Source organism: Euprymna scolopes, chromosome 4, assembly GCF_053919585.1.
Source record: "Euprymna scolopes isolate OS-2025 chromosome 4, ASM5391958v1, whole genome shotgun sequence".
Lineage (NCBI taxonomy): Eukaryota > Metazoa > Mollusca > Cephalopoda > Sepiida > Sepiolidae > Euprymna > Euprymna scolopes.
In genome coordinates, this window is record NC_136485.1 from 175,602,687 (window position 1) to 175,616,217 (window position 13,531).

Sequence of the window (13,531 nt, forward strand, 5' to 3'; positions counted from 1 at the left end):
TTTTAAGAGTGAAATAAATAATAGACTTACAATAATATTTTTTAGGTCTATCTGATGAAATATTTAAGTTAATTTGATCTGCATTTTCTATTTTCATTGAGATTGTAAGTAATACAATTAACATAGAAATTTTCTTTGTCAGATTTTCAAGGTCAGGCCCAAATAGCATTTGAGCTGATGCTTCAGACTTTACTTCTGATTAGCTAATTTTCATTTGTTATTGTTCTACTACGGAAACGGCCAAAAGTTCTGAGAGATAAAAATAATAACCCAACAAGACATCAATCCTGAATACCCCTCCCCCATATATGATCCTAACATATTTTTTTACGCACATCTTTACATATCTCTATAGAGTGACTTTGTCAGTCCGTCTGTCATGCTTCAGTCTGACCGAGTAGAATGAATGGACAGATCTGATCTTAGACGTCCGCTCATCTGTTAGGCTTAACTTTGAAATAGCGACTATAAAAGTCGACCAAAAAGCAGAAGGTTCTCTTTACCCCCCCCCCTCCCCCTCTTTATACATTTTATTAGATTACTTGTCGAGGACGCCATCTTTTAAAATCACAACTTAAAATATTTTTAAATATAAATACATTCACACTCCTTTATCTTTTAGCAAGGAACAAAGATAGCATCACAGACTCAGCCAAGCTTGGCTGTATTTCCCAGTTAGGGCAATGAATGCTATCCCACTATCTTTTTCTCAAACTGGACCAGTTGGGTTGTTTGCTTGTTACTTATTCTAACATGACAAGACCGGGTTGCTCTTGTCTGGCAGGTTGAGAGTACAAACTGGACAGTTTTTTTAGCTGCTGTTTTCGACTGACAGTACAGGAGCCCTAACTCATAGGTAGCACTAAGAGCAGTTGCTCTATCATCAGTTGTATGACATTGGAATAGTTGTAGTAGCAAATCGTGCATGGAAAGAGACCGTGCACTTATCTCTGAATAACCCCATAGATAAAGGCTTGATTAATTGCAAACATACCTGTATGAACCTACTGGCATCAAGCAAACCCCAAATTTGCCGAGTCCACTCTAAAATTAAGCACGGAACAATCTCATTGCTTAACTCCCTACTTACATTGTTTCTGTAGGCATGGTTCCTAGTTCATAGTAGCTGCTTATGTCTCAATAACAATTTACCTTCTTAGAGATGAATATTAGTTAAAAAAAATAAAAATGATCTAATGCTGCTGACATTTTAGTTAAAACATTTTTTGTTTTGATATCAAATGAAAAAAAAAAATGAAAAAACAAATGAATGTTTGTATTCTTCTTACAACTTTTCAGAATGTTGCATTTCATCGAATTTGAGATCGGCTTCCGTTCCGAATGTTGAAGATCATCATTTTGGATACTGGTACCAACAATCCCATCCAGTTGTGCTTGCAGTAAGTTTTATTTTCTTTGTAAGTTTTTTTTTTTTTTTGGTTTTGATGCGCAAAACCAAGTTTTCAAAGATAAGAATTATTTTGGCCAGACATTATGCTGAACATTTGTTAATATTTTAACGAAGATTAAGGTCTTTATAGCATGACCACAAATAAGAAGTGTAATCATATTTACAAAATATGCAAGTTGTAAATGAAAAGTATTATCAACAAATGATGATTCATGCAAATATGAATGTGAAAGAGTTGATAATGAATGAAAGTTTAGAGTATGCAAGAATGTTCTAGGTGAAAGAAGAGTTTTATCTCCACTCCCACTAGAGCCAGGACCACAGGGAGTATTAGGAGATAATTCATGGAGAAGGGTTGTCAGAAATAGAAAGAACCAGAAGGGAGAAGTGATCTGAAGTTAATATATTGAGTAGTTTGTGACAGTTGTTTTTGCGATTCGAAATTATTAACAGTTTGTGGATAGGACTAGATTGGTGGTAGACACAAGGATGCAGGAAGAGAGCAGCAGATGAGATAAACTGATCGACCAACCATTAATGATGCTGCAACAAACAGCTGCCAACAGACAAATGGATCCTTTTTGTACACTGACGGTATCACGTACATAAGAAGTACGACCGATTTATACAATACGGAATTTCGTTGATGTGACCGCGTTCGATTAAAATTAGACACATTGGATAGAGACTTTACTTCACAACATTCGTCAACACGATTAGACGTATATTTTACGCTCTCCATGAGAGGCTTACCGTTGGTGGTGAATGCCATCAGCAGAATAATGAAAAAGTATTTTTTGAAAAAATTTTATACCACCAAAAGTTTTTTTTGTTTTTTTTAGATTTTTAATAATTTTCTCATCCCAAGAATAATTGACGCACCTCATCCCCAAAGTGTTAGAAATTGAAAAAAAAAAATGGACTAAATAAATTTATCAGCAGAACAATGGAGAGAAAGTTGTTCATAGATGTACACAAAAGGGAACTGAAATAGGATTGTTAATCAAGGGGTGGCGCACAATATACCAGACATAAAAAAGCGAATATATTTAGAGTTAGTTTATGGGCACTTTGAGTATGTTTTTTTGTTTTTTTTTTTTACTCCAAACAAAGCATATTGGCACTTGGAACATAAGGGGTTACTATTTGGGATCGTCTCTAATAGAGGACAGTAGGGAGTTGAACAGTGAGATATCTGTTGCCATTCTATTTAAACTTCTGCATGTCAGTACAGTCAGGGAAGCAGGAAACCGAGAAGAAATTTGAAAGTTTAGCGGTCCAAGGGAAGAAACTATTATAGAAGATTTACTGGCATCTAGGGACCTCTACAGTGAGAGGGTGAGATTTTGCTTCTTATTGGGTTAGTTGGGGGGGGGTATTTAGATCAAGGGGGCATAAGTGCTAAAAAAGGCTATATAACATTTGGTTTTCTAACTTTTTAAAATAACTTTATGAAACAATATTTTCAAATTTATTACTGTATTAAATATGCATTGTTAAGCTTTTTATATTCTCTTATTGTTGTTGTTATTATTATTGTTACTGTTATTATTGTTACTTCCTCTATTATTGAACTGTTATATATATATATATATATATAAAAGCTTATGATGTGTTTATCTTTCTTTTACAGACTGATGGCAAAGGAATATTCCAGTGTTCTTTGTCTGGTGAATATATTTTAGCTGCAAAAACATTTCAACTCAATCATGATGAATTATTGCAATTATCCAAGAATTCCATCGATTATATTTTTGCTGATGAAGAAACTAAAAAGAAATTAAAATTTCAATGGACAGAATTTTCTAGAAGTTTGTCAAAATCAGAACAATAAGGAAAACATGTCCGTAAGCGTCTTGACAATCATCCCATATTTTTGTTCTTTGAAATTATAACATCTTTAGTTTCTAAAGAAAAGGAAGAGAGGTTAACAATACAAATCTGAAAGATTTCGATTTTATTTTTTTTATTAAAAGTCAATTTATTTTTCTAAAAGCAGCGGATAAATCTGGTTTTAAAATATTGATCGTCTTGACAATCATCAAATATTTTTTGTACTTTTAAATTATTCCATCTTTTTGGTTTCCAAAGATTACGTTTTAATTTTTTTAATGGTAGCATATAAATCTGGTTTTAAAATATTCAGTCCAAAGGATTTGTAGAAAATTTTAAAAATAGATATTTTTTTACATCAAAAATTTTTTATTTATTTATTTATTTTTTAAAGAATTCAATTTTATTTGGAATTTATATTTCAATTTTTTCTTGTCTAAAAATATAATTATAATAATTCAAGTTATAAGTTTTATTCTGAAAAAGAAAATCACAAAAATAATAAATCGACTGATTTGATTCTCCTACTAAGAATTCATCAATTTGTTGAAATAAATGCAAGGGAGATAACTGAACTCATGGACCAACAATCCGACTAACAATTACCCCCCCCCCTTCACTATCTCTCTTGCTGTACCAGGATGAAGCATAATTTCAGCTAAATTTCATAAAGGCTTTATTTAAATCTCTTATATTTCTCTTTTGTTAAGTTAATTATATTCATTTATTAATTCTTTTGTCATGATGAAACGTAGCAAAATTTGACAGCAATCTTCCACATACACTGATATTAGTATATATTACTTATATATATAATCATCCATATAGGACTGTTTTGCTGTATCACAGCTCATCAGTGTGGCTAGACTGGTACCCATAGCCAGAGAGTGAACTTAAAACCATCTAGTTGATAGTTGGCAGTTCTAACCTCTGGCTCATGGGATCGGTGCTTGTCAACAACCTCATCAAATGCCAATTTTATATAAATACTTGCCCATTGCTTTTATAGTGTTCGACCTGTTTGTTTATTTACAAACAAACAGAGAGCTTCGCATTGACGCTAATCAAGCAGAGAGTGAAATCATTTCATGACAGTGCTCAACCAAAGATGTACTTTTCAAACTCTACAACAAATGCCTTGCTGAATCCTGCTTCCCTAATAGCTGGAAGATTGTGTGTGTGTGAGCATTAACCTTATTTTGGTTTAACCGGCTTCCTCTGAAGAAGGAAGTTTCATGGGAGTATGAAATTCACAAGCAGTCCCCAGTCGCATGTATATCCCTGTCAGGAGAGATGACCACGTTAGGTTTTTGCAACTTTTGCAGGGAAGTGTCCTACATACAGTGCCTGAAATTCCCAAATTGGTCACCCATTTTAATAATGACCAGGCTCAACATTGCTTGACTTCGATGATCTGATGGAAACAGGCCTGCCACAGTGATTATGCCATATATTATGCCGTATGGCCTTTGTGGTATCAGTGTATAAGAATTCTGGTGAAAGGACCGATCCTCTCAATTATCACCCGATCAGTCTCCTCCCCCTCTTCGCTAAATTTTTTTTTTTACCCCAGACAAGGCACATTGACACTTTGATGTAGGGGGCTACTATCAGGGACCTAAGTTGCAGGGGTACTATGTAGGGAGTTTAGCAGCAAGATGTCTGTTCACATTACACTTTGACAAAGTCTGGCACAAACGGCTGCTAATGAAAATCAAATCATATGATATAACTGGATGAATACTAAATATAATTAGATCTCACTTAGACAATAGGACAATCCAGGTTGTCATTGTTGGACGTTCATCCAAACAGCATAACGTTAATGCCAGAGTGCATCAGGGGTCGATTCTCTTGGACCACTATTATTCCTGATATTCATCAATGACCTCCCTGATAATATTGAGTCCGAGATGGGTATATTTTCTGATGATACAACACTCTATAACAAGCATTAGAGAAGAACGGATGTACACAAATCCAAGACGATGGCTGTATTCTTAGAAAATGACTAGAGCGTAGTGGAATGGTGCCGCAAATGGATGGTAACATTTAATGCTACTAAGACTAAGCTGCTTTCCTTTAACAATTATAGACATTATGAAGGAAGAATTTAACAATTATAGACATTATGAAGGAAGAATTCTCAGGTGGGGAGTTATTTGTCATGGATATAGGGGGTTGAAGAGACCTTCAACCCCCTATATCCATGACAAATAACTCCCCACCTGAGAATTCTTCCTTCATACTCCTCGGCCCAACATTCACAGGAAATACATTGAGGACAGTGCGAAGGCTGCTGCAAAGAAGGTTGGTTCCCTCTATCGAGCTAGAAGATTACTCACACCTGAGAATATCCTGTACCTCTACAAGGCCACCATTCGCCCATCCATGGAGTATTGTTGCCACATTTGGGCTACAGGATCTACCACTAGTCTCTCCCTCCTGGATAGAGTTCAAAAAAGAGTCTTCAATCTAATAGGTCCCACTTTGTCAACTAAGCTTCAACCCCTGTCCCATAGTCGCAATGTTGCATCTCTGTGCCTGTTTTACGAGTATGTTAATGAAATGTGCTCTGATGAACTCCTTGCAGTTGAGCCCCCCATCGACGTACATAGCCCCGAAAACCCGCTTAGCAACAAAATCACACCCCTTCACTGTTGAGATCCCTAAATGTCAGAAAATTTCCTACTCAAATAACTTCTCTAGAACGGCTAGACTTTAGAATTTTCTTCTTGTTGCCTGCTTCCCAAACGGTACTGACATGCAGAAGTTCAAATGTAACGTAAACCAACCTCTTACTCTTTTATAGGCATGGTCCCGATTAGTAGCCCCTTACGTCGAAGTGGAAAAAAAAATCTCTTTTCAAAATTTTGATTTAACCAAACTCTTAACCCTTAAAGGAGAGTTGCTCCATTCAACTGTTGAATTTTAAAAAATCTTCTTTTTAAATTTTTAAAAAAGGGAGTTACTTATGCCTCACCTTGTAAATTTATTCTCCCAGTGACGGTATCGAGTCAAGCAGTGAAGGGAGTGTGACAAATGTGTGGCTTTTTATAGTAGATTTTTTATAGTAGCTTCTAGTGATGCGACAATTCCAAGATTTTTTATAGTAGCTTCTAGTGATGCGACAATTCCAAGATTTTTTATAGTAGCTTCTAGTGATGCGACAATTCCAAGATTTTTTATAGTAGCTTCTAGTGATGCGACAATTCCAAGATTTTTTATAGTAGCTTCTAGTGATGCGACAATTCCAAGATTTTTTATAGTAGCTTCTAGTGATGCGACAATTCCAAGATTTTTTATAGTAGCTTCTAGTGATGCGACAATTCCAAGATTTTTTATAGTAGCTTCTAGTGATGCGACAATTCCAAGATTTTTTATAGTAGCTTCTAGTGATGCGACAATTCCAAGATTTTTTATAGTAGCTTCTAGTGATGCGACAATTCCAAGATTTTTTATAGTAGCTTCTAGTGATGCGACAATTCCAAGATTTTTTATAGTAGCTTCTAGTGATGCGACAATTCCAAGATTTTTTATAGTAGCTTCTAGTGATGCGACAATTCCAAGATTTTTCATAGTAGCTTCTAGTGATGCGACAATTCCAAGATTTTTCATAGTAGCTTCTAGTGATGCGACAATTCCAAGATTTTTTATAGTAGCTTCTAGTGATGCGACAATTCCAAGATTTTTTATAGTAGCTTCTAGTGATGCGACAATTCCAAGATTTTTTATAGTAGCTTCTAGTGATGCGACAATTCCAAGATTTTTTATAGTAGCTTCTAGTGATGCGACAATTCCAAGATTTTTTATAGTAGCTTCTAGTGATGCGACAATTCCAAGATTTTTTATAGTAGCTTCTAGTGATGCGACAATTCCAAGATTTTTTATAGTAGCTTCTAGTGATGCGACAATTCCAAGATTTTTTCTTAATTCTGATACAATTATTGATTCTATTTGAAATTCTTGATTTCGATTCTTTTAAACGAGTTGATTTTTCTTTTTCGGATTACTGTAAAAATCTATTTAATATATCCATATTTTTGGAAACGTCAAAAATACATTTGTGAGAATGATCTGTAGATTTTAGTTTTACTGGTAGTTTATAAAAAAAAATATTAAATCATTAGTTTATAAAAAAAAAAATATTAAATCATTAGTTTATAAAAAAAAAAATATTAAATCATTAGTTTATAAAAAGAAAAATATTAAATCATTAGTTTATAAAAAGAAAAATATTAAATCATTAGTTGATAAAAAGAAAAATATTAAATCATTAGTTGATAAAAAGAAAAATATTAAATCATTAGTTTATAAAAAGAAAAATATTAAATCATTAGTTTATAAAAAAAATATTAAATCATTAGTTTATAAAAAAAATATTAAATCATTAGTTTATAAAAAAAAAATTAAATCATTAGTTTATAAAAAAAAAAATTAAATCATTAGTTTATAAAAAATAAAAAAATTCAATCATTAGTTTATAAAAAAAAAAAAATTAAATCATTAGTACCAACAATGGAAAATTTTGTTATAAACAAAAGAATTAAAAATATCATTTTTGGCATCTGAAAATAGGCACAAATTTCTGATTCCGAAAAAGTTTTGAATATTCTTATTTCTGATTCAAATGTCGGAACACTTAGGACCATCTGATCATCGTGGAAGGATGATGAATGTTAAATGATGCAGTATTTAATCACTCCTCTTCTGAATCAACATTGATTTTAGTGGCAAAGAGGAAATCCAGGACTGACTGGAAAAAAATGCCAAGATAAATAGAGAGCACATACAGCACTTGGAATTCCCAAATGGTCACCCATTTTAATATTGTCCATGCTCATCGTTGCTTAACCATTTTAATATTGTCCATGTTTATCGTTGCTTAACCATTTTAATATTGTCCATGCTTATTGTTGCTTAACCATTTCAATATTGTCCATGCTTATTGTTGCTTAACTTCAGTGATCTAATGGGAACTGTTGTGTCAATGTGATTATGCCATCTGTATACATCTAAGACGTATATGCCTGAACAACCCCCTTCACTGGCATTAGAAAATTATATATATATATGTATGTAAATGTTTGTGTATGACTTGCAAAGATGACGTGGAAGTGATCATGCAACTGTTCTGTGGCTTCAGAGATGGTTTGTTCGACCGATTCAAGCTCTGAAGTATTTCCCGCATGTTGGACATTTGTGAGATGATTCGGTGGCAGAGGTGTTAACTGCTTCTGTTTTTTTTTTCTTATATTTCTTCTCGCGGTTTTCAATGCATGCGGATTCAGCAGTCGTAGGCCCTTTGTGGCTTTCGGTATGCCAGGAATCTCTGTCTTTTTTTTTTTCACTTGAGAGTCACCACTTATCAAGGCTCAAAAACTACTCAAGGATAAGGGTTAATGAATATAAGGTGGTGGTGTAGTAATCATTAATGATATAAATTGTGTGGAATTTGATTATTTATGGGGACGGTTCAACAAGAACTTGTTTACATTGGATTTGATGGCTACCATGTTGTATTCAACTAGGAAGCAAGCCAGTGGAAAAGTGTTCTACAAGCAGCCAGTTCTGGAAAAGAAACTTTGTTCATGGAATCTGTGTTTAGATTTAGATACAGATAGAGAGTAGGGGAAATTGTTTATAGTGGTTGTAGCTAGTAGAGTGTTTTTTGGTGAAAATTTGGCAAGAGTTAGTGATTTCTGCCCATCAGTTTTTCTCATGAGTTAGAATACAAACCAAACTGTTTGTCCTAGAAACGTTTCTGCTGTCCTGCATTTTTTTTTTCCTTTGAACTGCTCACCATAAGGGAGCTGTTTGGGAGTCTGGAAATTGACATGCAGCATATATAACCCGTCCAACTAACGCTGCTGCAACATGGTGTGTACTGAGGGGAGGTTTGGCCGGACTAAAACTTCTGTTAATTCATTTATTGCGGACTATTATCTTAATCTTTTTTTTAGTTGTTTATTCACAACGTTTCGGCCAACTATTCCTCTGGCCTTCGTCAGGTGGTAACCGCGACAGATAGGAACTTCGAATCTCCTAACTGTATTCTCAGCAATTACTGCCTTCCATAGTTGTCGTCTCACCACGTTTCGGCCAAGTATGCCTCTGGCCGGCTTTGGGTAGGATTGAACCTCTATCTTCAGACTATTCTCACCTCAAACCATAGAGTCAACATCTCTATCAACTGCGCCACGGGCCCCGAAGGCGTTGAATCTCTACAGTTCCAGGTGAGAATCATCTGAAGATAGCAGTTTCAATCCTACCCAAAGCCAACCAAAGGCTTACTTGGCCTAAACGTGGTGAGACGACAACTATGGATGGCAGTGATTGCTGAGAATGCAGTTAGGAGATTCGGAGTTCCTATCCCGTCGTGGTTACCACCTGACGAAGGCCAGAGGAATATTTTGCCGAAACGTCGTGAAACAACAACTAATAAAGATGAGAATAATAATCCACAATAAAATAAATGAATGCATGAAACTCATCTCAATAATGATTTTCAATTAAATAAAATAGAATTCCGTGTCTGGTATCTTGTCTTGCCACTTGATTTTCAACAGTCTATGAAGGCAGGTCATATGGAAATGATTCCGTTTCAGATGTCATATACAGTCCAAGTTTCACAAGCATATACGAGGATGATAAGAATCACAACTCAGTATACTTGAAGTTTGGTCCGCAGCTGAATTTCTCTACACTTCCACAAAGTTGTTCAGAGACGTTGAAAGGAAATGTTATTAGCAGGTTGCCTAATATTACCTGCTTGTAAAATACACATTAATGTTATATTTAAATTTATGCAGGTTTCATATTTATTATTACAGAACCAATACTCTATTGATTATTATATTGTACCCAATACGTAATGATTTTAAAAGTTAAAAAAATATGACTAACTTGGGTGCCATCGACTAGAATCAAAATCAAAACATAGAATTCGCCAACTTTTTTCGCTACCATCCGACATAAAACCATATACAAAAAATGAAAAAAGAAATAACGTTGTTAAAGATATAAATGTAGATTTGCGTATGTGTACAGATAACACATTTAGTCGACTTATTCCTGCCAAGTTCCAATTTCTTTCAATGTTGACCTCTTAGCAGCTATTTTTACCAGCTAAAAAAATTTGTTTCACAGGTCCAAATCCCCTACATATCAAGTTTCAAATCTGTAAACCAAGAATTGAGAGGGTGGGTTTAGTAGAGACTCCCTCAAATAGACAGACAGGATCACACATATATATTTTCAGGGAAATACTTTTGACATACTATTTACAATGTCCAAACAATAAATGTTGATAAATATTTTTAAAAAATTATCACAAAAAAAACACAAAACAGGAATTTATATTCAATATTTTTTATATTCATCTGTAGTTTGACATTTTTCATCTGTAGTTTGACATTTTTCATCAAATGAAAAAAATAGTTAAGAAAGAATCTTTTGAAATGAAGAGAAGCAAAGTTTTTGTACAAAAACTTGAATATGAAAAAAATAGTTTCAAGAGAATTGAATAGAGTTTCTATCAATCGAAACAATTCAATCGGCAAATTACTTTTTATATACAAATCAACCATGAGAGTTGAACAACAAAATATAGTGCTGTACTTCTGGCTTCATAAGGGGTTTCAGATCTCTGATGCCAGACCCTTTCTCCCCCCCCCTCGATGAAATACCAAACTGTGATCCATAAATATGCTACCCAAAAAAAAGTATACATGATCAATAAGAAAATAATAAATGACTGGCAGCAGCTTATATATATGTATTAGGTTGGTGCAAAAACAATGTCGTCTTTTGATATATATATATATATATATATATATGATAAAAAAATATTTTTGCACCAACCTTTTATATATATATATATATATATATATATATATATATGAAAAAGGAATAAACCAAATTATAGAAATAATATTCCAATGTGATAGAGAGATAAAAAAGGAACAAACCAAATTATTTGTTCATCAACGTTTCATCTTTATTTAAAGACTTCCTCAAGATGATTGACTTAAAGAAAATAAAGTCCCCCGTACAATATTTGAAAATAAGCTTGTTTATTTTCAAATATTGCACTTATATTTTATTTTCTTCAAATCAATCATCCCAAGGAAGTTTTGAAATAAAGACGAAACGTAGATTTAACATATAATTTTGGTTTGTTCCGTTTTTATCTCTCCGTCTTATAAATTTTATCATATAAAACAGTCAAAAGCAATCAGATGAAGTCATGGTTAAAATCTACCTCGTCAATAAAAATAGGTGATTATAAGCTAACACGTTGTCGAATTAAATTAACAATTAAGGTTAATAGTTCAAGTTAATAATTTTTCTTTCTATTCGAATGCAAGAAAAAAGAAAAGGTTTCATCATGCATCCAGATATAAAAAGAAAATTTGTAAAAAGTTGTGCCATGGAAAATAATTTTTGCAAATGTCTATCAGATTGCTCCCTACCTCTAAATTCAAACAAAAAAATTGAACAAAATATTTTTGTTTTTCATGTTTGTTTTTTTTAAGAATGGTTTTTAAAAAAAAATTTATTTTTTATATATTTTTTTCATTAAATTTGTAACTAAGGTAAAGTAAACATTTTTCTTTCATGAACATGTTTTTTTTACCAAGTTTCTATCTCCACAAAAACTAGAAAAGATAACTGTTGAGAAGCTCTTGGCATTTGCAACTGATTTTTGATCCAAGGTGGAGATATTCATCTTGTATTAAGTTGTTAGCAACAGCAGTTTGATGGTGTATAGTTTACTTAATTTAATGATTTTTTCCTTCCAGTAGTTTACCCAAGCATTGTCTGCTCTTTTGCCGCACATGGATCAGCGTCTAACCCGTCAGATTACAGTCAAACCCGAGTGCATGACATCATGTTCTGAGCAAAGCCGAGTGGATAATTAGTTATGTCCAGTTCAAATTCTGCGCATGTACCAAAAAAAAGATTTGCATATCCGAAATAAGCACAAAATCAAGGGAAGAACTAAATAAAATTAAGATTCCTTTGTTAATATTTTTCCTCTTGGGGGTAAATCAATACTGAAATCCCATACATATTGTAAACAGTTCGTTGAAAACGAGTCCTTATTTTACCCAAAGCCAGGGGGAGGGGAATTGTTGGGTTTATACCTTCCCTCCAAATATATTAGCGAGTCATTGTTACCAATTACAGGCCACAATTAGATACACACCATTGATTTCAACCTTAAGTCAGTCAGATTTTTGACATTAATAGCTTCTATCCTATAAAATCAATATTTCATTCTGAATAGCCGTTTTATTTTGTTGAAAGTTAGTCCATGTTGTTAAAAATAAAAAGTAATTCAAGTTAATTCCTCCCAGAAAATCATTGAGTTTGATTTTTTTTTTCATAAAACAACTTTCTTTAAAAAAGCAAAGGTAACTCTATTTGCCCATTACATACTTACTTCCCTTTGTTTTGAAGGGGAAAAAAATAATTAAAAAAATGGTACATAACTCTCTTATCCATTACAAAATTTATTTCCCTTCAGTTAGAAGAAGAAAAAAATTAAACAGTTTTAAAATGAGAAACACAAAACAAATAGCAAGTAAATAAACGACTAGGCAATGCCAGACCGGAACAGTTAGTTTATATTCGGCTTGTGTAAAAATAATGCAAGACATTCTTTATAACATGATGATTTAAAAGAGCAAGAGAAGTAGTGGAAGTAAAGATATAGGGGAAGTGGAATGAGTAAGAATGAAAAGCATTGATTATTCTTATTTACTTGCCTCCTCACGAGGGCAGAGTTAAACACAAGGTCGGTTTTTAATGCTGGAAAAATCCAGCTCCCCAAACAGGGGCACTCTGGATAGGAACAAAAATAAAAATTGTCTCAGTCATGAAGGACCTTTCCTTTACCAACCGAGGTCTGAAAAGGTGAAGTGCAACACAAGAACAAACACCACACTGTAATCCTGGCCCAAAGGCCAAGAAATAAATATAGTTACTCAAAAAATGGATGATATCATAAAAAACAATATATATATATATATATATATGTGTGTTGGTCATTATTAAAAAATGTCACCCTTGTAAAATAATTCTGAGTTGGAAACAATTTTATTTTACAGAAAGAGAATATAAATACATTTTTTCTTGTAAAGAACATGGGTCAAGCTTCCACAAAGGAAACTGAAGAATCAGAATAACATGTTAAGTTTGTTAGCAGCATATTATCAATGCAAAATAGATTAAAAAAATTTTAAACTCTGAATATTTTGGAAGATCTCATCTATCGAGGAG

General features: G+C 33.3%; 1 protein-coding gene across 1 annotated transcript in view; it reads left to right on the forward strand.

The window, feature by feature from the left end:
- Positions 1-3,609, forward strand: part of LOC145270312 (N6-Methyl-AMP deaminase-like) — a 44,355-nt gene extending 40,746 nt beyond the window's left edge. The window contains exons 7-8 of the mRNA XM_080125960.1: positions 1,300-1,400; positions 3,045-3,609. Of these exons, the coding sequence (XP_079982086.1) occupies positions 1,300-1,400; positions 3,045-3,245 (302 nt within the window). The 3' untranslated portion in view covers positions 3,246-3,609. The remainder of the gene's footprint in view (positions 1-1,299; positions 1,401-3,044) is intronic.
- The last annotated feature ends 9,922 nt before the right edge of the window (positions 3,610-13,531 follow it).